The 24,643-nt window shown below is 31.6% G+C and overlaps 3 protein-coding genes and 1 long non-coding RNA gene across 4 annotated transcripts; 2 read left to right on the forward strand and 2 right to left on the reverse strand.

The window, feature by feature from the left end:
* Positions 1–11: 11 nt before the first annotated feature.
* LOC101256960 (uncharacterized) lies at positions 12–5,694 on the reverse strand. Its single transcript, XM_004235682.5, has 7 exons — positions 5,486–5,694; positions 5,178–5,370; positions 4,061–4,184; positions 3,582–3,916; positions 2,221–3,076; positions 1,070–1,263; positions 12–453 (listed from the first exon to the last, which is right to left on the reverse strand). Exons 1-7 carry the CDS (start codon positions 5,566–5,568, stop codon positions 373–375), a joined length of 1,866 nt encoding a protein of 621 aa, XP_004235730.1. The 5' UTR covers positions 5,569–5,694; the 3' UTR covers positions 12–372.
* Positions 5,695–14,963: 9,269 nt separating this feature from the next.
* On the forward strand, positions 14,964–16,982 carry LOC101256367 (F-box/LRR-repeat protein At3g03360). Its single transcript, XM_004235680.5, has 3 exons — positions 14,964–16,314; positions 16,405–16,638; positions 16,731–16,982. The coding sequence occupies exons 1-3, from the start codon at positions 14,998–15,000 to the stop codon at positions 16,896–16,898; spliced, it is 1,719 nt and encodes a 572-aa protein (XP_004235728.1). The 5' UTR covers positions 14,964–14,997; the 3' UTR covers positions 16,899–16,982.
* Positions 16,983–17,367: 385 nt separating this feature from the next.
* Positions 17,368–18,373, reverse strand: LOC138347322 (uncharacterized). Its single transcript, XR_011220181.1, has 2 exons — positions 18,236–18,373; positions 17,368–18,085 (listed from the first exon to the last, which is right to left on the reverse strand). It is a non-coding gene; the product is annotated as an uncharacterized lncRNA (long non-coding RNA).
* Positions 18,374–18,663: 290 nt separating this feature from the next.
* On the forward strand, positions 18,664–24,493 carry LOC101264203 (uncharacterized). Its single transcript, XM_019212739.3, has 10 exons — positions 18,664–20,584; positions 20,675–20,824; positions 21,125–21,205; positions 21,493–21,618; positions 21,958–22,017; positions 22,335–22,484; positions 22,623–22,700; positions 22,793–22,915; positions 23,884–23,958; positions 24,337–24,493. Exons 1-10 carry the CDS (start codon positions 20,500–20,502, stop codon positions 24,429–24,431), a joined length of 1,023 nt encoding a protein of 340 aa, XP_019068284.2. The 5' UTR covers positions 18,664–20,499; the 3' UTR covers positions 24,432–24,493.
* Positions 24,494–24,643: the final 150 nt, after the last annotated feature.

The following is a 24,643-nucleotide window of genomic DNA, read 5'->3' on the forward strand; positions in this document are numbered from 1 at the left end:
AAACAAAAGTGTACAAAATAAATTCCTCGTGAAATTTTTACCTCTCTTCAGAAAGCTTACAACAATGGTAATAATGGGGTCTTTCCCTTGTTTACTTCCTGTCTAAAAAAGCAGATTACAATCCTCTTCTAAATAACTAGTCAATGATATAAAAAGTCTCTCTGGCTCTTGTCGGAGATATCATATGAAACAATGTCTTGCTAATTAGCCACTACAACAAGACCTAGAACAGAGGCGCATCCTTTAGAGTATTCTTCAAAGCACATGGTTTTAACATCCACATAAAATATAGGCAATAAGATGCAGAAACTGTCTCCACCGCGAAGGTGTGAACCATGGGGTGTACTCCATCACATGGATAAATTTGCTGAATTAACTTGGACGAACAAGCTTCCTTCGTTTAGCCTGCGGGGATGTAAAAAGCTTTTGCACTGAAGCAACAGGATCATCCACCTGCATAGGACCAAAACAAGACCATCTGGTATCAACAGATCAAAAGGAAGCTTATCCTTGCACTGTCTCAAACACCACAGACAAACCACTAACAATCGGTTTTAAGGGCCAACTCACCAGATAGAATTCCTCTAACACCACTCTAATCTAAAACATCAAAATTCAAATAAACAGCTGCGCCTGACAAATTAAATGAGCTATAAAATCAGCTGATAAATTGTTCTCAATTATCAGCAAACAAAAAGGGAAGTGACAACTTCAATTATCTGAATTATGCTTGGTCTAAGCATGGATTCAATCCTCTAAAGTACATAATGCAGTATTCAAATCTTGCCTCAAGTTCACAAGTTATATATCCAAGTAGCTCAAATTGTAGTTATCCAAGTCAAGGGCATGATGAAACTGATTTTTTGTAAAGGAATAGAAGGAACAGCATTCATCAATAGATCTGCCCTACACTAACCTAAATGTGACAAATAAGGTTTGCTTTAATTAGCTACAGATTGTTATCTGCTTCATATTTTGCTAGCCCAATTACTACTATAATTAACTAACATGTCTTTATCCTTACTGATTTGATACTTTATCTATTAGTACTAGTTTACTACTTCTTTACCTTAATCAAGGAAGATGGAGCATGATTGGACAAAGGAGAAGAAGATTCCTCATGACGCTCTAAAGCGGATAATGTTTGTTCCCATCCTGATGGAGAGACACCATTAGATGCTATCCAGGGGCAAAAATATCTGTGCAGCTTGAATGGATCAAACTCCAAAGCTTTATCTAAGGATAGAATTGGCAACTCCTTCCCTGAAAAGATAACATATGCCGTCAGTTGCACTTATACACTCAACAAAAAAAAATGCACCTCCTTTTTCTTTTCTATTGCTAACAATATTCACGCCCCCACCCCGAGCGCCAAACAGAAAAGCATTAGGGTACTGCATTTCCAGCATGCAGGCAGTTGTACCTCCTTAAACACTTAAAATTGAAGTATATATACGAAGAGTGTTGAGTGCTGTTCATCAGAAGATTTTCTGTATGAAAACGTGATACTTCTGTGAAATAGTAAATTGGTTGAAAAATCTCTTTCACAAGCGTATATGTCTGATATATCGGCAAAGCAGATAAAATACTGAAAGAGGCAGCATGATGCAACTCAAAATGAGGTCACGGAATAAGGAAGGGGCCTGCCTAGACTTGAAGCTAGAGAAGACTGAAAAACTTGGACATCAGTGAGGTGTGGTCTTTGGATAGACAGCAGAATGCAGATAGGTGTTGTACTACTGATTCATGGACATAAAAGAGAATACCAAAAGGAAGATGAAGCCTAGCACTTCATATGGTCCTTTTGAAAGATGTTCAAAATAAGACGAGACTGAACGGTCCTTGGACAGCAAAGCAGGTCTGATCTGCATTTCAACGCAAACATACCAAACTTGGACCATTTCATGAAACTGCAACTATATTGCAAAATGCAAAAAAACTAGGTTAAACTTGCACATTTCATGAAACTGGATCGATATTGCTAAAGTGCTAACAGACTTGGTTCACCCTCCAATTGCCACTTTAAATCCACTTCATGGAACAAATTGCAACAGTGCAATGCTAATGGTCAAGCATGATCATAGGACACTACACAAATTGCAACAGTGCCAATGAATCGGCAAGCATGATCATAGAACACTACACAAAGTGCAACAGTGCCAATGCTAATTTGCAAGCATGATCATAGAATACTATACAATTCACTAAAAACTGAATTACCTCGACTAGATGATCCAAAATCATTTCCAACCTTGTCCTTACAAGGATCCGTGACTGCTGGATCAACCTTGTTCATACTTTCTGTATTATCAGCCATTTCAGTGGTGTTACCAGAAACTTGTGCTGCAGCCTGGTTGTTTTCGAGTTGAGCTTCTGTACTCACTTCCGAAGTAGACAGTGAAGATCCTTCCTCAGTATTTTCTCCTGCAAGAAACTCTGGGTTTTTGCTTACACCAGATGAGCTCTTGGTTACTAAATCATCCTTGAGCTCAGATTCAGCAATAAACCATGCTCTCAGATTCCGTCCAATGATTGGCAGAGATATTTTTGCCCTATAATCATGTGTTACTGGAGGAGGACCACCGGCAATCGTCAAGTTGAAATTTGGTGGTCTTCTATCTAACATAGTGTTAGCAGAAGTTGTAACTTGTCCTGTACATTCTCTACTCTTATCACGACCACTGTTGCCTGAGAAATGATTTTTATCACCGTGGGTGTGATTGATATGGTCATTGTTGACCTGTGTGTATCCACTTACTCGTAGAAATTCCAAAGGCCGAGAAACCATGGAAAAATCCCATAGACCAATACAAGCCCCACAAAGCTTGCAGTCGAGAACAACAGAATTTGGATTGATTATTGCTTCTTCAGAAGCTCGATTGTCATCATCTGTCTTGCTCTCAGAAGTCTTATCAGTACATGAACCGTAGACAGTAATAATCTCACTTTTTCTGCTCAAAATAGATTTTTCTGAGAGATTGGCATCCTTACTAGATTGATTCAGTTGATCCTTGGGGTCAACCATATATGGCAGTCTGCGGAGTTCCCAGCCACACAAGCTAATGAGCTTTTGTACCTAAACATGATTCAATACATCACAATATCAAAAACCACAAATTGTGATTCAATATATCACATATCAAAAACCACAAATAGACAGACATAACTACTTCATCCAACAAAACCAATTAATTTTTAAAAAAATTAGCTCAAACAATATTTTAGATAAGTCTAAGCTAAGAAATTAGATTTATAGTTTGATAGGATATAGACACTGCTCACCTCCCCCCACCTGTGCTCCCCAAAGAAGAAGAAGAACGATAAAGTCTCGTGATAGTTCTAGGATTTCTCAACCCCCACCCCTTCCCCTCAAAAAGAAAAGAACCTAGGGATATGGGGTTAGCAATCAACCGGAAAATGGATAAGACAAATTTTAGTAGCATGATATCACTTGGGCAATAACCCTTGCCATCATACTTTATCAAATCAGAGAGATCAAGTCCAATAGGGGTTAGCAGCACTTTTGTACTTGTCACCATTCACCAGCAACGAAAACTAATTGCTCACATTTCCTTTAATACCTGATAATATGTGAGAGAAGAAACTGAAGTGGGTGCATTTCTGGTTTCTTCTTGGGGAGTGTGCATGGATTCATCATGTTCCACAGTTAAAGATTCTCGTAAAAATTGTTCCAGCTGAGGGTTTCTCAAGAAATCAATGGCCTTGGGTGAAATCACAGGAAGAGCAGCAAGCTGCGATAGAACAGAATGCCGAATTTTATACTGATCAACAAGCATAACAGTAGCCGTAGGTGGAAAATCTGCTAGTTTTTCATCGCAGACATTGTCAATCCAAGGGCAAAGTAGCTTGTGTCCACTATCTAGCTTCAAGCTGAACACCAAGGCTGCTTTGTCAACTGATGCCCACGAATGGGAGAACCATGAAATGAGAAGCACAAATTAGTTACGAAAGGAGAATGAGGAAACAATGACCAAGTGCTTCTGTTTTAAGAAACATAGTGAGATAAACGCCACAAACATAGAAAAGATGTATAGCTTACCTTGTTGTTGTGCCCAAGATGGCGGAGTAGTGAAGAGCATTCGTGATCCACATGCTTCACAGGCAATGGTATCCATATCCACATTGATCCAACCCCTTCTAGCACAGTTAACAGCACTGATTGCCTGCCAAGGAACACAAAGGCATTGTGGTATAAGATTTACAACATGGCAGAGTGGAGACAGTTTTCTGTACAAATAGATTAGCAGAAGGAAAAATCACACCAGGAAAGAAATAAACCTAACCTTTACAAGAACATAAAGAAGAAATAAGTGGATAATAGGAATGTAAAAGAGATGATACCTTCTAAAGAAAGAAGAAACAACTAAAAATTTTATGACGAATCTACTAGGATAAGGATAAAAGACTGTATAAGCTCAAGCAGTCAACTACAACGATTAGCTTTGGAGTTGTCCTAAATGATTATACCACGAACAACTGAGGAAAAGATTATCATTCAGAGGTACAGAAAGAAAGATTGTTATCTGTTCCCTTGATGCATTACATGTTAAAAAATTATGCTTCTCTATTACAAGAACCACTGAGTAAAAGAATATGGTGAAGAAGCATAAAAGAAAGTTTATTTTTTGTTCCCTCGAGGCATTACACGTTTGTTACTTTTAGGTTTGGCAATGGGGTGTGGGAAGGCTGCCATTCTGTTCCCCAACCACAAGATTTTAACATAATGGATTCTGGGTTTTCAGAACGATGATTTTGAAGTACTAATAACTGGGTTCTAGATTTTTAGAACAACTCAACACAAATACACAATTTGAACATAAGTTACTCAGTAGGCTGAACCCGTAATTGGGCTTCTACCTACTCCAGTTTCCCCGTTTATACCCCATCCACCTTACCTGCTCAAGCTGATCTGCCCTTTCCAGGTGAAACTCTAAAAAGTCTTAGTCTGTATATCTCAGGGATGTAGTACTATTAAATTTAGTAAGGACGTTATATATGCAAGTAGTACAACAACATTGGGTAAAATGTACACACAGAAAGACTATTCCGGATAGACCCTTCGCTCAAAAAGTATTATATATGTAAGTAAATCTCAACATTTAAATTAAGAAGTTCATATCACAATCATAATAAGAAGGGGCAGTAATATATGGAACCTGTGGTTTAGCAAACCAAGTCATAGACTTAAAAGTTGACATCCTTGTAAACAAATCATCTCGGTCCCATGGTCTACACGGCGGAGCTTCCCCTGAACCTTTCGTAGCTAATAAATTGTACTTGCTAACTGCTTTGCCGATTGATGACATATCCAGACGCTCCTTGTCTCTTGACAATTGAACTCCAGATGCACTACACCAACAAAATTAAAACCCCATAACTAATCATCGTAGCTCAAAGTTGAGAGTTATAACAACATTTATACGCCGAAAAAGAAATAAAATTGTGAAGAGAGGGAAAAGGGTACCTGGAATTGAGTTTGGATTTAGGAGGAGTTCGAAAGATCTTATCCATGGCATCTTGAAATCGCTTCTGTGATTCTTCAGCCATTTTTTCAGTGTCTAAATTTGTTCATGCCTCTGAGCTGCCGAGCACTTGCTTTTTCCGGTGACCAAATTAATTTTTGAAAATAAGATAACTTTACCCTTCATTTGTAGATTATTCCAATTAAACCCATCACTATTATTAGATTATGGGTCTTTTAGTTTTGACATAACTGTTGCTCTATAATATTCACTTTTTGATAGTGATTTACGATATAACATATAATTTTTTAAAAATATTTTTTAAATTTATTTTAGTTAAATATATATTAATTATAATTTAATAAATTTGTCCCTCTATACATTGAGAAAAAAATAAAGTACAATAAAAGCATGCAATGGAGAAAAATATACATAATTATCGAATAACTTGAATTTTTCTTTATAATTTTAATATTGGATCTGTTTTATTCATTTTTCAGTTAATTTCAGAAGATATTTTTTACCTCATAATATATATAATTATTTAATTTTATCCATCAAAATTTAACTATTCAGAAAAAAAATTCACAATATATCTATTAAAATTTGAACAGAAGATCTCATAATTTATTTATTTTTACTTAAAATATTAAAGCAGTGAAAATTCATATACCATTGGAAACTGAAACATAAATATACCTAGAGTAGTTGTAAGCTTAAATAAAAATATGTGCATGTATGTCAAACTTTTTTATATTATAGCGATTCACTAATAAATAATTCACAACACTTCGTCTCGTTGGATCAAATATATTTGAGTCCGAAGTCTAAAGGGTAAAAAATATTAATAAAAATTTTAAAACGGTATATGAAATTTCTTTTTAACCAAAAGGACAAAATCGCTCGCGAAGTAGCGATTTTGTCCATTGGAAAAAGCAAAATCGCTCCCGAGGGAGCGATTTTCAATTTTCAATTTTTTTATAACCTTTTTAAGTAAGTCGCTGCTTATGCAGCGATATTACCTTAATTTTTATTTTTTTTGCTTCTTTTATTTAAAAAAGTTTAAATGAAAAAAATATTTTTTTTAAAATTAAATTGCTGCGATTTTTAATTATTTCTTTTTTAATTTTTAAAAATTAAATCACTAAAAAAAATTGATTTAAAATTGCTGCCTTGGCAGCGATTTATTTTTTTTAAAAAAAAATTAATTAAAAATCATTGCCTTGGTAGCTATTTGATTTAAAAAATAAATAAAAAATTGATTTAAACTTTTTTTATAAAAAAAAAAGAAGCAAAAAATATTAATTTAAAAAAATTATACACAAGTCGCTGCCTAAGCAACGACATATAAAAGAAATATTAAAAAAAAGATTTTTATTTTGAAAATCGCTCCCGAGGGAGCGATTTTGTTATAATTTTTTTTTTATAAAAAAAAAAACAAATTTAACAAATCGCTGCTATAGCAGCGATTTTGCTTTTTTCAGTGGACAAAATCGCTACTTCGCGAGCGGTTTTGCCCTTTTGGTTAAAAAGAAATTTCATATACCGTTTTGAAATTTTTGTTAACATTTTTTAGCCTTTAGGCTCCGGACTCAAATATATTTTGCCCCTTTTTAGAAGAAAGAAGAACCCTATTTTGTATACTTGATTCGGATGTTTGATTTATATATATATATATATATATATATAAATCAAACATCCATGAATATATATATATATATATATATATATATATATATATATATATATATATAATTGGAGTATTCAAATTAATTTTCAGAAAACTTTGTGATCTTCAACATTTCATGAATTTTTTTTTAATAATTCTCATAGACGATAATCGAATAGTTAGATATTCATTAAAATTAAAATATGTACATACCTCATTCCAAATGCTTTAATAAGGTGAATTATCGATTTCTTGAACCAAGCAATATTGATCGTAGGTGCTTTAATAAGTAGTTCAATCCTGGTCTCTACGAGCTTTGAAGAATCACTTGGTGCTAAACAAGGTTAATATGTTGTACCTATGTATTTGAAAGAAGATAAATTGGGAGTAGAAATTTCAAGTCATTTAGTAAAAGATAAAGGTCAAAATTCTAAGTAATTGACTTGGATTTTGGGTATACTTTCGTGTCTTACAATCAAAATATAAAGTTTCAAGATGAGGAAAATCTGAGCATAAGTCTTCATTGGAAATCTCTCACAATCTAAGTAAAATTTCCGTAATATTGTACAAGCACGAATATCCATGTAAATTGCATTGTTTTTGCAATCAGTAGGGTAAAATAATTTTTTTCATGATTTGTCAAAATGAACGAGTAATTAAGGATAACTATCAATTTCATATTTACTTGGCAATTATCAAGTTAGGTCACTCTCTTTTCTGTTGGCCAAATTGAGATACTTTGTAGTAAGACATATGTGTGTTGGAGTAAATGCAAATTATACTATATATTGTCTCAAGGCATGTTTGTATTGAGTAAATGCAAATTATACCATATATTTTACCTTATCTAGCTTCATTCTTTGTGTGAATAAAATTTTTTTGTTCGAAGGTGTAGTCTATCTGAAAAAAGAGATGGATAGACACAACAAAAAGCTCTTTTTGTGCATTAAAGAAAAATATACTTGTATGTAACGTCCACAAAATATATATTCTTGATTTAGGCATAGAATAGTTTGTGAACCTTTTAAGTTCAACAGTGTTACTATTGATGATTTAGACGCAGAATGATTTGTGATCCCATTAAGTTTAACAGTGGTATTATTGAATCAAGGACACAGAATAGTTTGAGCCTTTGAGGGTAAGATTTATTTCTAGTCCAATTGAGAGACAACGTATTGTGATTTTAAAATTGTTTCTCCAATTTGCTCTCCATGTGAAAATCTTTTGATGTACTTGTCCTCTTGCCATGAAACAAGCATAGGCTTTTATCAGGTTTCTTAAGTTCCAGTTATGCTAGGATATATTAATGTACCATAGTGAGTGTACCTCTTGAAGTAAAAAAATCCCCAGAAGATGGTAAACATCATTTTGGTTAATGTTGATCTTTTTTGATAGTTGTGAGGAAGCAGAAGAGGATTATGCTTCTATTGAAACAATGAAAATACAATGTTTTGAGATGAGGAAAATCTGAACACAAGTCTTTATTGAGACCGACTGAAAACCTCCCACAATCCAAGTGAACAAATATCCATATAAACTGCATTGTTGTTGCAATTAATAGGGTAAACAACACAAATCATATGAAGCAATAACTCGTATGCTTCTCATATAATCATAACGATTCACATAAAGCTTCTCCAAATCGTCTAAATTAGACAAAACTATAAACATCTCTGGCATTGTATAGTTCCTCAAATATTGTCTCTCACAATTGACCAATCTCATCTAATACAAGGGTACTTACTAATAAGCCTTGACAAAGATTCTCCATAAAACCAAACACCATCCAATTTCAACTCTTGTAAAAAAGAAAATTTTGCTTCACCATTGAGCACATATTCATCAACAACTTAAATGAAGAAGACTAAGACATGGGACTGAAAAATATGAGGCAAAAAGTAAAGAGAATTATTTAACTTCAAATACACCTCATGGAAATTATTTTCATCCATAAGATTTTTAAAATTAATCACATTATGATGAAAAGAAATAAATTGAATACTTAGTATCCGTTTCTCAGCCTTAATTAACATACTTTTTGATGTCTCAGGAGAGTCAAGGATCCAATCTGAGAATTTCATGTTACGTTTATTTTCTGATAAGAAAATAGACTCATCGAAAGACAAGAGAGATGGGGTGTTACGATACCAACGTTTGGTAACAATATCATGAAAACTTATGTAGGAAAATATCAAATGTAAAATATGATCCGGCAATCGTAACGTTGGATAGACAGGAAAATCAGAGATAGCTATTATGGGGAATCGAAACAACACAAATCATATAAATCCTAACTTTGGCCCAATTTATTCATATTTTCTCAACAACTATATACAAGTACAATATAAGTAACTCTTTATTTTTAGGAAAAATTATGCGGATAAGCAAATTTATATTATTTAATTATTCATCATAGCTATAGTTTGCTATAATTATCACTCGCGACTAACATAATACATTAATTACGTGTGCTGAGTTTAAGTTTATATAATTAGTCATGTTTTTGTATATGTATAATTCGCCAGGATATACAAATAAATATGTATAATATACAATTTTTTATCCTATATACATATACAATTCAACTCTCTCCCACTCTCTGTCTTTGCTTGCTCGCCTCTCTCCTCCCTCTCTCAGTCTCTCTATCCATATATACAATTACATATGTATAATATATAATTATCTAACCAATATACATATATACAATTGACATTTATCGAAGTCCAAACAAAGATGTATATATATTGGTTAGATAATTTTATATCATACATATGTATTTGTATATATGGAAAGAGATATTGGGAGAGGGAGGAGAGAGGCGAGCAAGACTGGAAGACGGAGGAGAGAAGCGAGCGAGATCAAGAGAGGTAGCAAAGAATGAGAGAGAGGTGAATTGTATATGTATATAATTGTATATTGTACATATACATTTGTATATAAGGCGAGCGAGATTGAGAGAGGGAGGAGAGAGGCGAGCCAGAGAAGGCAGTGAGTGGGACAGAGATGAATTGTATATGTATATAAGTTAAATAAGTGTATATTATACATATGTATTTTTATATTTTGGTAAATTATACATATACTAACATGACTAATTATATAAATTCGAAGTCAACCCACGTAATTAATGTATAATGTTAGTCGCGAGTGGTAAGTATAGCAACTATAGCTATGATGAGTAATTAAATAGTATAAATTTGGTTTATTGCGTAATTTTTCCATGTTAAATTAAGTCTTAGATCTAACTTACACCTAGAGCTGTCAATATGTACAAGGCCCGTCGGGCCGGTGTGATCTAACCCGTGATTTGATAGGGTTGAGCTACAATTTTTTGAGTCATTTAAGTAAAGGGAGTTAGCTCAAATAGAGGAGAATTGCCCAATTCTTATAAGGGATAATTGTATAGAATGACAAACTAATAATATAAAATAAATATAGTAGCTACCGTTTAATTTATTTGTATTCCATAGCTAACTGTTTGTCAGTCCCTCTCTCCCTCATATTCTCGCTCGCCACTCTTCCCGTCTCGCTCGCTTCCTGTAGCTCACCTCTCTCGCTTTATACAATAGAAATGTATAAACTGTGTTTCTAATTGTATAAAGTGAGAGAAAATTGTATATACACATGCAAATACATATATCTCCATCTTATACACTTATAATTATACAATACAAATATTTTCTGCCCAAGTCTCTTTTACCTTTCTTTCTTTTCTCATTTTATACAAATTCAAATTGTATATAATTTCTCTCTTTCTCGTTTTATACAATTCGATTCAATTGAATATTCCCTACTCAAGTGTCTTTTGCTTTACTCGTTTTATATAAATTCAAATTGTATATGTAATTTCTCTCTTTCTCATTTTATACAATTCGTTTCAATTATATATGTATAACAATTTATACATATATATGTTATGTAAACTTTGGTATAACATACAAATATGAATTTTATATTTGCTATATGTGAAAGTTGTTCTTCTCATATAGAGTTCACCCATCTCATTAACCACCGAAACTTTGTTTCATGTGTCAACAACATTAAATTTCATTTAAAAAGGCATGAGATCACAATTTTTTTCATGTGTCAACAATATTGTTTGACTTTTTATTGAACACAAGAATGTTTCATGTCGTTTAATTTTATTTAGTTTATTTGTATACTAAATATTATATAAGACAATGAAATAAAATAAAATTTTGGTAAACATTCGAGTGGGTAGGTTTTGATCCGCTTTTTAATTCATTTTAAACATTCGAGTGGTTAGGTTTTGATCCGCTTTTTAATTCATTTTATGTTGATTCACTTTTTAATTTATTTCAGCTAAGTAATTGTTGGGCAAGTCAGTAATAATGTCTTTATTAATTCAATCAATTTTGATTAACTCAAATTCATCAATTTATTAGTAACTCGGTCATTTTAATTCATTTAAATTCAACATGAACCTATGAATTTGATATACCTAACCATAAATTTCAGTTGACCTTTTCCAAATTAGAACCATGTTGAACTATTGATGATTAACTATTTATGCTAAAAATGACTTTTGATTCAAAATCAGAATTTATATCTAAAAAATTCAGAATAAATAATCCTACTTCATATTATGAGAATAAAAATTTCATGCTTTTAAGTATAAATTTCATTATATCATTTTAGCTAATACCGCAAGCTCACAATCAAACACGTAACAAGTATAATTAATTCCAAATTTTATGCTTAGTATTAATCCATTAACAAAACGGTCACTTAATAGTCCTTCAATTTTGAACTGCTTCCAATTATTTCGTTGTGCGGAAATCACGATGCATATTAATACATGGAGTAATATAGTTATCATTTTTTACAAACACAATGAATAATGTAAACCGAAGGTTTTTTGAAAAAAAGCAGATTTTGCCGAAAATATGTATTAAAAAATTCATTAAATATATATAAAAATCAAATTATTATCCTTAACATAGTCAATATAAAAATTCAAAATCCATAAAATTAAAATCTCAGCTTCATTTCTATGTGAATAACCTTACTAGCTAGATAATGACCAGTTTAAATTAATTTTAATTTTCAGCAATTACTAGATATTAAAAATGACGTTTGAAAAACAGTAATACCGAGTCAAATGAAGAACTTTTATTTTAATTATATTATTTTGCTAACTTCCTACCCCCATTAACTGATTCCACAAGTCATGCACCCAAAAATCCTCCCCAAATAACTCAAAAAACATAACTACTTCTCCTTCTTAAACACTCAAATGAGCCATAATTCACATCTCAAACTCACAATTCACAAAAAAAAAAACGAAAAAAAAAATTCAAGTCTTCCATCATGACTTCCTCTAAAGCATTTCTATACTTGGTCTTTTTCTCTTCTTTTCATTTCTTCACTGTTTTTTCAACTCAATTTACTGTTGGTGGTGAGAAAGGATGGATCATCCCTAAAGATGATCAACTATACAACGAATGGGCTGCCAAAAATAGGTTCAAGGTTAACGACACTTTAAGTAAGTAGTCGTACTCTGTCTATTCATTGTAAAATTATATTATATTATATTAATATTGTTAGTGTATATAAATTAACTCGATCGTGTTTACGTGTAGCGTTTGCGTACAAAAAGGACTCGGTGTTGGCGGTAACGCAAGAGGAGTACGAGAAGTGCAAATCGGTGCACCCGATTTATTTTTCAAACAATGGAAAATCCGAATTCAAATTGGATCGACCCGGCCTGTTTTATTTCATTAGTGGAGTATCGGGTCATTGTGAAAGGGGCCTAAAAATGATTGTTAAAGTATTGGAACCAGCAAGCCCACCTAATCAAGTTGCAGATCATACTACTGGGCCTTCTACTAGTGGTGCAGCCCAATTGATTAATGTGGTTGGGGTTTTGGTGGTTTCATTATTTGGAGCTATTTTTATTTAGTTTATTATAAATTTCTGGAAAAAAAAAATATTTGTTTTGGTGTTTAGGGTTTATGTTTAGGTAGTGTGATGATAGGTTGGGGTGGGGGTGGGGTAGCTAGGTTTTTTGAAATTATTATCATTAATTGTTTGGATCTTACTTGTTATTTTTGTTTTTGAAATAATTAGTTTTTATGTAATTTTAGTCTTTCTCTAGTTTATATGTGTGGGAGTTACTATGCAAATTAAAAGAATATTTGTATGGTTATGTCTGATTATACAGTGTGTTAAAAGGCAAAACATGGACGTAACACAAATCAATCGTCTTTGCTTAATACAGAGAAAGGTTTAAAATCTTAATTTACAACATAGTAAAATAATATAAAATATAAAAAATTATTAAACTACATCAATAGTTTAAAATAATTACAAACATAATTAAGGAAATTCATAGAAAATAAAATTTCTGACATGATTATAATAATCTAATATTTTAACTTATCATATTATACTTTATTACGAATAATAATTTGAGACAGATGTCAAAACCATAGGATTGCTCTCAATGTTCATATTTCTATAAATAAAAAAATTATCAAGTTTATTCATTTATTTAAGAATTGTGAGGGTCAATAACGTTAACTAAAGATTTTACCTTGATTGAGTCACCATGAGACTGGAAGTGATATTAACAGCTTGAAGTCGTGTCTTGAAGGCTTATGTCAACTTTGACCTTGATCGAGCCACCTATGCAGTTGAAACACCTAAAGGATAATTTGATGTCTTTCTGGTCAATAATGGAAGCAATCGTCCCAATCATCGTAAAATAAGAACACCTAGCTTTGTCCATTCACAAAGACTCGATTTTATGTCCAAACATCACATGTCAGTGGTCACCATCATAGGCATTCACTATATTGTGAGACTGATAGTCGTATGAACAAGTTGAAGTCGTGTCTTGAAGGATTGCCCTCGAACCCAAGTGTGCTAACTTATAAGATAATTGCTATTTTTATTTAATGTCATTTTTTGGATAGTTTTAACCAAATTAAAGATGAAAATAATTAATTCATGATAAATTGATATAAAAAAAAGTAACATTTTTTCCAAGCATAATGAGTTGAAAAAATATTAAGAATTAAATTAAAGTAATAGTAAAATAGAGTAATAATAAAATAGATATCACGATAACTCATAAAAGAAAAGAAAATGAAGTAATAACAAAATAAGTTAATGGTAATAACAATAACTTAAGATGTTTCTAAAACTATTTAATCTTCTTGTTATCATTCTTGATATATTTTTGTTAGTGTGAAATTACATTTTTACCTTGATCATTATTCACTTCATTTATAAAAAGATGTTTCTAGAATTATTTATTATTTTTCTTAATAAATTTTTATTAATGTAAAATTATATTTTTACCTTGATCGTCCTTTCTTTTCACTCTTGTATATAATAGAAATACTATTAGCAATCAATACAAAGTTCCTTTTTTTTACCTTTACTTGAATGTGAGTTTTTTTTTTTTTTTGTATTGAATTAAATTAAAAATTGAAAAAATGAGTATTTGCTTTTAAATTTAGTTATTTTTCATTCAAAAATATTGAGTTTAACACAATTTTATTTTATTTTTCAAAAATAAAATTAAATGATGTTCGCTAATCTTGCTTGATACATAGTATATCTCGACAATTTTTTATTTTGTTACTAAATTAACGGACATACAATTTTTAAATATAATAAAGCGCAATTGAAGAACATAAATAAATAAAAGCACACAAAATATAATATTAACACGTGAATTTTGAGAGTTAAAATAATTTTTTTTAATTTTAAAATATCTTAAATATTAAAATTATATTTCAATTTTATATTAATATTTGTTTTACATATATAAATAGAGAGTGTGAGTATTAATTTTTTAGTCTAAAATCAAAGGTGATGTATGATTTGGGGGTTTTTCTTTCATCTGATTTCAGTTTTCCAGGCCACGCCATGGCTGAGCTCTGCCCCATTTCTCAAAACGTTGAAGAAATTGCTAAAAAACTAAGAATTTCCGATAGTGATTCCGGCGATCCAACTTCCCGATTGCCCGATCATGTTCTTCATTCCATTTTATCCTACCTTAAATCTGAACAACTCTTCCATGCCCGTCTTGTTTCGAAGAATTGGCATAGCAACACACCTTCATACTTCCCTCTCGAATTTGACGAATCAATCTTCTTTGAAAAAACCCCAACTACACCCGCTGCTGTTATACAAGAATCACATAACAAGTTCTTGGAATGGATACGTTCTTCTCTCGAAACCTCTCAACCTGAGTTGATCAAGGCGGAGAAAAGGGTAATTCGTGTTCAATTTAAGCATCATGAGAATATCAACGATATAATGAAATTGATCAACGGAATTGATTTCCATGAGGTATATTTGAGATTTGGGTGTATTAATTACTCGATTCCGTTTATTTTTCAGTCGAAATGTCTTACAGTTGTTCATCTAACTAGATGTGGAATTCATAAACTATTGTTCAGTGATGAAGCGAATTTTTCTAATTTGGAAGAAGTAGAGTTAGATAACGTCCATATAACTGGAGAAACCTTGTCAATATTTATTAGTAAGTGCCCTAATATTAGAGAATTGAAATTGGTGAATTGCAAGGCATTAAGGTCTGTTATGTTACCCAAAGTAGATCGATTGAAGAAGCTTTGTGTGCAGTTGGTAGGTTCTTATCCTTCTATTACCGATGTACAAGTTATTGCCCCGAGTTTACAAGTGTTCCATTTTGTTCACTATAATAGCAGCAACCTTGCAGTTAATATGGACATCCGTGCTTGTAAAATGTTGCGGGAATTTCACTTGGAATGTCCCACATTTCCGGTTGGTTTTGATCATGAACACTTCATTTCAGATTTTCCTTATCTTGAAACTCTGATCATTGGTCCTTGTGAGACATCTAAGCGTGTCAAAATTTCGAGTCCTTCACTTAGGAAACTAACCTTGATGTTCACACAACTGTACAATTATAATTATTCAAGGAAAAGTGTTGTTTCAGTTCCAAATTTATGTTCTTTCCAATATGTTGGTAGAACATTTAAATCATCTTTAGCTCCGAGTGGAACTCCAAAGTTTTTGAAGACCACAGGGATTTCTTTGGTTCCTCATGTTGAGAAGATCAATAGAGCTTGGTTCCTCCAATTGAGAAGTCATCTTACAAAACTTAGCAACCGTATTGGATTGGCCTTAATCATTCGTGCTCAGGTACATGAACATCCTTTAGATCTTCTAATATATCACTGTTATTTCAATCATACTGACTAGACATTTTCTTACAATGCATGAATGATGAAGACAAGCTTTTCTGAACTGGGCAAACAAGGACATAGATTGTGGAGCATACCAATTGGACGAATTCCAACACAAGTGATACCTCATATTGAACTCTTAAAGCTAGATATAAGGCTCAACGTTCCACAGGAATCTCATGGATGCTTGCTGAAATATATAATTGACAACTTACTTTGGATGTCTCATCCAAACGCATTGACTCTATCAATGCCAACTAGTTTTTCTGCATTTGCACTTGTAATGTTCTCAAACATAGATTTAACTTGTTTTTCCATTTTCTCTTTAAGGTTTTAAATGTATATTCTTCTTATCATTTGCTTATTTGGCAGGGAATCTGCAACGAGTTTCTCATAAGCAGAAGGGATGGCAACTGCTGTGCAGATACCCGGAACAAGTGCTGGCGCCATTTCCTGAAGGATTTCATGGTTAGGGAGGCAGTTACCAATGAAAAGGAAGAGCTAAAGAAGTTCAGTTTCGTATTTACTTGGCAATTATGAAGTTAGGTCACTCTCTTTTCTGCTCCCCAAATTGAGATACTTGTAGTAAGACGTGTATTTTGAGTAAAAGCAAATTATACCAAATATTTTGCCTTATCTAAGTTCATGCTTTGCGTGAATAAAAGATCTTTGTGTGAAGGTATAGTCTATCTGAAAAAATGAGAAGGATAGACACAACAAGAAGCTCTTTCTGTGCTTGAGATTAAGAAAAATGTACTTGTGTGTAACGTCCATAAAATTTATACTTCATGATTTAGGCGTAGAATAGTTTTTGAACCTTTTAAGTTCAACAGCGGTACTATTGATGATTTTGGCGCAAAATGGTTTGTGAACTTAATAAGTTCTACTGGGGTACTATTGATGATTTAGGCGTAGAATAGTTTGTAAACCTTATTGATGATTTAAGCGTAGAATAGTTTGTAAACTTTTTAAGTTCAACAGTGGTACTATTGAACTTCAAGGACAGAGATTAGAGCCTTTGAGGGTAAGATATATTTGTAGTCCAATTCTTAGACAAAGTAATGTCATTATTTTTCTGTTTCTCCAATTTGCTCTCCCTGTGAAAATCTTCTGGTGTGCATGCCCTCTCGCCATGACAGACAAACACATTTGCCTACGGTTAGCATTGATTTTATCTGCTTTCTTAAGCTCCAGTTATGCTAAGCAGAAATTCCGTCTTTTAATTCCAAATCTAGGATATGTTAATGTACCTCCTGAAGAAAATCAGCAAGTCTCCTAGGAGATGGTAAACATCATTTTGGTACTTGTAGTGTTTACCATTTTTGATAGTTTTTAGTTGTCAATCTGACTTTGAAGAGGATTATGGTTCTACAGAAACAAAGTAATTCAACAAGGAAGCCTCTGAATAAAGCTTACTGAAGAAGAGTTCATTGCCTTGTATTAGTTTTCGATATTTCTGAAAAAATTGCTTCAGACATGGCCTCATTTGTTTTGTCTCTTGTTATTTTATTGTCATACCATTCTTGCATTTCTGATTCAGTCAATCTCCACTTTAACCTTGGCCACATTTCCTCTAGATTTCGAGTAAGTCACTTGATCTGGAGCCACAGCCCTCCCAATATGACCAATTAATCTTGACACAATTTGCCAATCGAAAAGGTGCCATGATAGTTGATGTATCAAAATCCCAACAGGAACAATAGATGTTTCTTCCGCTGGTTTAAAGTCTGGAGTCCAATGTCAACATATAAAACATGGTTATAATCTACATCATTAGCAAAATCCAAGTAAACATGGTTCAGATCGAAATAAGCTATTTTATCCAGACGTGAAAATTGAAATTTAAGTTTTTCGAATTTCTTCCATGGTCGGCTTACCTCAATAGAATTTTCCTTTTGTTGTTCATGGACTCGTTATTGGTTTTTCATTGGGGATTTTGGTTTCTAGCTGTTTGCTGCACTGGTTGACTGAAATTAGCCTTTTTATTGTCTTGGTATTTGTCAAACTTTTGGTGGTGGAGGAATATTGTTGTTTCTCTGTGGCATTGAATTGGGATTATTGGAGTTGGGGTGGGGATTGGTGGGGTTATCGGTGGATCTGCACTTTTCATTGTTCATTTGGTGGGTGTTTGCTGGTGGTACAACGGATATACTAGCCGTTATTGGACTGGTTATGTCGGAGAACTGGTGGTTAAAGGGTTGCAGGTTATTGTTTGTGGAATCGGGTGGTGAATTAAAAACAACCTCTCTACCCCACAAAGACGATAATAAGACTTATGTACATCCTTACCTGATCCCACCCGTGAAATTAGAGAGTAAAGTTCCTACCATACATATATGTCTTGTTTGTTTTGTTTTTCTTTAAGATTTATATATATTTGTTAGTGATCATTAACAAATGGTAAAATACAATCGGTGCATTTTAAAACTTGTGCTAAAAGATATTTGTTTATTTTTTATTCATGTAATTGGTGAAGCCTATTTTATGGGAAACTGCCTAACTAGACCTACATCTCTATCATCTATATATATATATATATATATGCTAATATTATCTCTATTTTCAGTTTATACCAGATATTTTAAAAGATACACTTAAATACACAAATCCCTTAAAAACGAGATTGATTTAAGAATTTCTCTTTAAATGAAAACTGTTTGTTTTCACATTTTCCTCTTCTCTTCTTTTTTTGTATTTTTTAATTTGTTTTCATTAATTATCACTATTTAAATTATATTTAAAAATAAATTCGAATTTAGATAATAACAAAAACTACCGAAATAATGTGAAATTAGAATTCCATATTTAACTCAGTTGTATTTTATGTGATATGCCGTAGAGAAATTAGGGTTTTGTTTCAAGGATGAGCTGTTGTTCAATTCTCAAACCTCAAAAAAGTTGAAGATATTCTTAAAAACACAACAACTTTTCCTACTACATGGATTGATCCTGCTTTACTATTACCAGATGAAATGTCTTACTGTTCTTCATCTAACTAAATGTTTATTTTTTAACGATGTGTTTTTATGGTTTAGAAATAATTCCCTCTTTGCAAGAGTTGAAATCGGAAAATGTAGCGGGAAGTGAAAATAATTTATCCAAGTTTATTCCTACTAAGTGCCCTTATATTAGAGAATTGAGTTTGGCTAACTGTCCCTGGTTACGTGATATAATTATACCTAAATTAGATCGTTTGAAGAAACTTTATGTTGAGAATAATTATACTTATATCAACATACAAGTTATTGCCTCTGGTTTACAAGTGTTCCATTTTATTTTTTGGAGTAATAAAATAGTTGCTCTCGCTCACATGGATATTCGTGCTTGTGATTAATAGAGGTTGGTTCCTCAACTTGAAAAGTCTTGAGAGTTTTAGCAACTACAATACAAGATTGGACTTGCGCATTCGTGCACAGAACATTTATATTTTTTTATAGAATAGTATCTGTGTACGCTTTATTTTTCTTTTTAAGTTGTTTTAAATTTACTAAGGACTCATTTTCTTACGATGCATAAATGAGTAGACAAGTTATTTTGTTGGCAAATTAAATGGAAGAACTCCAACATATATTATTGATAATTTACTTTGGATGTCTCATCCAAACTCATTGACTCTATCAGTACTCACTAGTTTTGCTTCACTTGCATAGGTAAGTTTTCAATTCCACTATTTTAAATTTCCTATTTATTCGTTCATTTTTTATTGAATGATAAACAATTTAATTTTAATCAGGAATTGTTCAAGGTGTGTCAGTTATTGTTCAGGTACTCATGAAAAGTGTTGGCGCCATTTTTAAAAACATTTCGAGGTCAAAGAAGAAGTTATTGATGAAAAAGAGGATACGTTGAATTTCGTTTTTGTATTTACTTGGCGATTCTAAGTATTAGGTAAAAGACACCTAAATTACATAAATTAATTAGTTAACCAAATATTGAATAGTATGAGTCATCGATCACATATCACAAAGATGAAAATTAAAATTTATCAACGATCCAACAACTAGTTCCCACAAGTAATAAATTAAAGGGCGAGGTTCTCAAAGTGTGAGTGGTGAATCCAATAAATCTTGTTGGGCCGTTATTGAAATGGTATAAATGTTGGAAAAAACATTAAGAAAGTTTCAATTCTTTGGTAAACAAAATGAGAATTTACTCTTTCTATTTTACTCTCAATCTTGCCATTTTTATTTACATATTCATCTTTAACATAGCTTATGGATCTGCAGGTTCATATTTGTTCTACTTATTTTTTATAGTTATTTATTTATAATAACTAATAATAATCTTAATTCTTTTAACATTTGATGTATATACAGGTGGAATATGTGAAAAAGTGGATTGTGTTAAAGGCAAGTGTGTAGAAACTGGAGAATTTCTGGGACTTGGATTCAAATGTGAATGTGATCCTGGTTGGACACAAATTCAACTTGGCCCTCTTACTATTCCAGCATGCACTCTTCCCAACTGTGAGTCTCCTCGTTCAATTTACTCGTTTGATCGAACTTTTAAAATCGCTTTACAATATATTACTATTTTTTTAATAAAAAGTTGGCATTTATTTCCCAAAACACTTATTTTCTTCCATAAGCTTACCAAAGAAATTTTTAAAAAAAATATGCACTTTTCTTTTTGTAGAATAAAAATCACTTTATAGTCTCTCAAAAGTTTGGGCAAACAAACAACATAAAATAAAGTTATTTCGATCTTACTGATAATCTTAAAAATTTAAATCGTGAAATCAATCAGTAAAGCGTTTGAAATTGCAGGTACACTCGATTTTGGTTGTAAGAGTCATATACCGTCGCCACATCCATCTCCTCAAAGCTCACCCTTTAACATTACCGATCGTAATTTTCCTTCTCCCTTTATTTTTTTTCCTTCTATTTTAGGCAGTATAATAAATAGTAATGATTAATCATTCAAAATATTTTATTTTCGTTGTTTGACTTTTAAAAATCTCAAATATGTCATATAAATTACTAAGTGCTTAGTAAAATCCGCTTTGATTTTGTTACTTGCAAGGATAATACTTTTGTTTATTCGTATATTTTTTTTTGTCGTTGATGAATAATTTTGTTATTTGGACACTTAGAAGTAGAATTTTATTTATTTTTGCTTTGTTATTTTGTCACAGCTTGTAGTTTAATATGGTGTGGTGATGGAAAATGTGAAATTAGTGGAATGGGACAACATTATTGCAAATGTAATGAAGGCTCTTCCCAATACATGAATATGTCTAAGCTACCTTGTCTTGATAAATGTAAGTTTCCTCTTTTAACCCAATCTTTATTTTCGGTAAATTAAAATTTTAAATTTTTTAAGCACCAATTTGTCAGTTACTATAGGAAAAATAATTCTCTTAGCATAATAAATAAGAATTAAAGAATGTTAAATTGGACAATTATGATCAAGAGGCTATTGACGTTCAAGCTTTGCGTTATGATTAGAATTTACAAGGATAATCACTAAAGATAAATTATGCATTTATTATTTTTGTTTGACAATTAATTGGAAATCTCAAATTATAACGAAAATTATCATTTCGTTGATCATATCAGTCTAATCGATCCACTCAAATAAATATTCGTTAATTGAACAGGCGTTTTCGGAGCTGATTGCAAAGGAGTGGCAGTAGAACCCACACCTAGCCTTCCACATGGTACGTCAATTTAACGTTAATTCTTTTGTGATATAAAATTATTTGAGTATTAAGTCTTTCGTAAAATTCCTGAGCTTTACTCTCTTTTTTCTCTCTTGAAAGTCGTGAACTTCTAAGATTAACTATAAGTAAAAAATATGAATTTTTTAAAAAAGTTAAGACATTTGACCTAAAAGGTAATTTAGGTACTTTGAGAAAATAAAAAGAAACAATATCGCGATAGAAACTTTACCTTTGATTTGTACACAAGTTCTAGTATATGACATGATCATTAGTATTTGGAAAGTAAATTAATGTTATATTGTTTTGATAAATAGATGGACCATGCAAGTTTGTGGATTGTGCCAAAGGGAAGTGTGTAGAGACTGGAGAATTTGCTGGCCTGGGATTCGAATGTATTTGTGATCCTGGTTGGAAACAAATTCAACTTGGCCCTATTACTTTCCCTGCATGCAATGCCCCCAACTGTGAGTCTATTTCTGTATATTTAGTACGATATAAGTCATTTTTTTTTAATGAAAATAAAATCTAAAACAATACGACATAGTTATATATATGTTAAATGGGCTGAATTGAAAGGGCTAATTAGGGGCTCTTGATTTCAGGTACGCTCCATTTAGGTTGTGGGAGTCAAGCAGCCTTGCCACCACCTTCCTCTCTAGCACCCGTCAACATTTTTGATCGTAATTTCTATTATTTCCATCAAACATTTTCTTTAAAAAAAAAATTAAAAAATAATAACAAAGGAATATTTGATTTTTAATTTTTGTGGCAGCTTGCAGTTTTGTATGGTGTAATAATGGAAAATGTGAAGTTAATGGAACGAAACATTACTGCCAATGCAACGAAGGCTCCGAAAATTTAATGGATGTACCTGAGCTACCTTGTTTTGATCAATGTGAGTTCCCCTTTCCAACCCAATTCTCTCTTCTTCTTTTTTTTTTTCGTGTCAAATGTATATAGTATAAAATTTCGATAAAAGTTTAAATTTTTGTATGGTATATAATACTAATAAGTTCAAGTCAACGGACAAAAGTCAAGGTATGCATTTTCTAACTGCCAATGAAGAAGCAGTAAAGAAATGTCCACCAACGGCAACAATGAATCGAGGCACTAACGGTTGAATCATTTAACATATTTGTAACTCCAATATATAACAAATTAATATATTAAGATATTAATATTAAAATATTAACTCCAAAATATAACAAATTGATATATTAAGACCTTAATATTAAAATGTTAATAAACCAACATATTACATACACATGGCTAACTTATTATCTTTAGATAACCATTATAATAGTATTAATATTAGATTTTTGTTGTAAACTTAAAAACTTCATACCTTATTAAAAATATCACAATAACTTTTTCGATAATAATCTGTTTGGGGGAAAACAGCACATAATATAATACATTAATAGAAAGCAAAAAGAAATTTTCTAAACATTTTTTTTTGCTTTTCTATAAATATGTTTGTATTATTTTTTTCGCAATGACGAGGTTAACCGTTCAAAACCATAATTGTCAAAGTAATAATTTAGCCAAAGGATTATTTAATTACAAATACCAATTTGCTTAGGACTACTACATGGTTCTGAATATTTTATTTTGTCAATCATATTGATACTAATTTTATATGTCTAAAACAATTATTATATATATGCATGTTCTTATGTGAATCTAATAATAATATACATATCAGTTCATGTAAAATATATACATATGAAATAGTGATTGCAATAGAATATTTTTTTCAGCATGTTATGTAATTAAATTTTCATGTACATCTTTATGAAATATTGCATTAAAAGTTAATTCTATCAATATATATAAGTAGTAAAACATTTGTGAATGGCACAGGTGTATTTGGAGCTGATTGTAAAGGAGTCCAGCTGCTTGTTCCGAGTCCTCCACCCCCTCCGCCTTCGCGGGATGGTAAGTTAAATTATCTCTCTTAATTTAAGATGATATAAATATATAATTTTTTTAAAAAAAAATATTTATTTAGAATATTTTTATCGAAACATCAACCTATCATCTGACATTTTCAAAAAATTTACTATTCAATTGTACCATCAGAGAAAGTTTATTTTATTGTTTAGTAGTATTCCTCTATGTTAACTAACAACACTAGGAGAGACCAAAGAGCTTGCAGTGGCTACAAAATTATTGAAAATTCAAACGTTTGTACCATGAATAAAGATCTTCATAGACATTTAATTTCATAATTAAACAAAAAGAATTATCTATAAATTGGATTATTAAAATGTTTTTATGATTAGACTAAATGTTAATTTCTTGATGTTAATGCAGGATCCAGTGGTGTCCCTAAAGATCCCAATTGTTCGATGAGTCTTCGTGCGTTCTCTGTTTTGCTGTTATTTACCATCTTCCATGTTTTAATGTAAATGTTGATTATGGTAAGGAGTGTTGATATTTAAAGAATGAATAAATCACGATTACGATATAATGTTTTGAAAAACTTAATTTAAATACATTATTACAACTCCTTGATGACTTCTTTTCAAAAAAAACAAAAAAGAACATATTCAAGACACTGATTAAAAGTATTACTAAATATTACGTCCGTTCCAAAAAAAATTATCGTAATTTGAAATAT

This window comes from Solanum lycopersicum, chromosome 3, assembly GCF_036512215.1.
Source record: "Solanum lycopersicum chromosome 3, SLM_r2.1".
In the NCBI taxonomy this organism is placed as follows: Eukaryota; Viridiplantae; Streptophyta; class Magnoliopsida; order Solanales; family Solanaceae; genus Solanum; species Solanum lycopersicum.

Excerpts from the sequence above, each read along its gene's own strand:
- LOC101256960 (XM_004235682.5), bottom strand. The coding sequence starts at position 5,568 with ATGGCTGAAGAATCACAGAAGCGATTTCAAGATGCCATGGATAAGATC. Across the intron at positions 4,185-5,177 it reads CTTGGTTTGCTAAACCACAG|GCAATCAGTGCTGTTAACTG; the intron begins GTTCCATATATT and ends GTTCCTTGGCAG. Across the intron at positions 3,077-3,581 it reads CTTCTCTCACATATTATCAG|GTACAAAAGCTCATTAGCTT; the intron begins GTATTAAAGGAA and ends AATCATGTTTAG.
- LOC101256367 (XM_004235680.5), top strand. The coding sequence starts at position 14,998 with ATGTATGATTTGGGGGTTTTTCTTTCATCTGATTTCAGTTTTCCAGGC. Across the intron at positions 16,315-16,404 it reads CCTTAATCATTCGTGCTCAG|ACAAGCTTTTCTGAACTGGG; the intron begins GTACATGAACAT and ends TGAATGATGAAG. Across the intron at positions 16,639-16,730 it reads GTTTTTCTGCATTTGCACTT|GGAATCTGCAACGAGTTTCT; the intron begins GTAATGTTCTCA and ends CTTATTTGGCAG.
- LOC101264203 (XM_019212739.3), top strand. The coding sequence starts at position 20,500 with ATGAGAATTTACTCTTTCTATTTTACTCTCAATCTTGCCATTTTTATT. Across the intron at positions 21,206-21,492 it reads ACCCTTTAACATTACCGATC|CTTGTAGTTTAATATGGTGT; the intron begins GTAATTTTCCTT and ends ATTTTGTCACAG. Across the intron at positions 22,485-22,622 it reads TGCATGCAATGCCCCCAACT|GTACGCTCCATTTAGGTTGT; the intron begins GTGAGTCTATTT and ends TCTTGATTTCAG.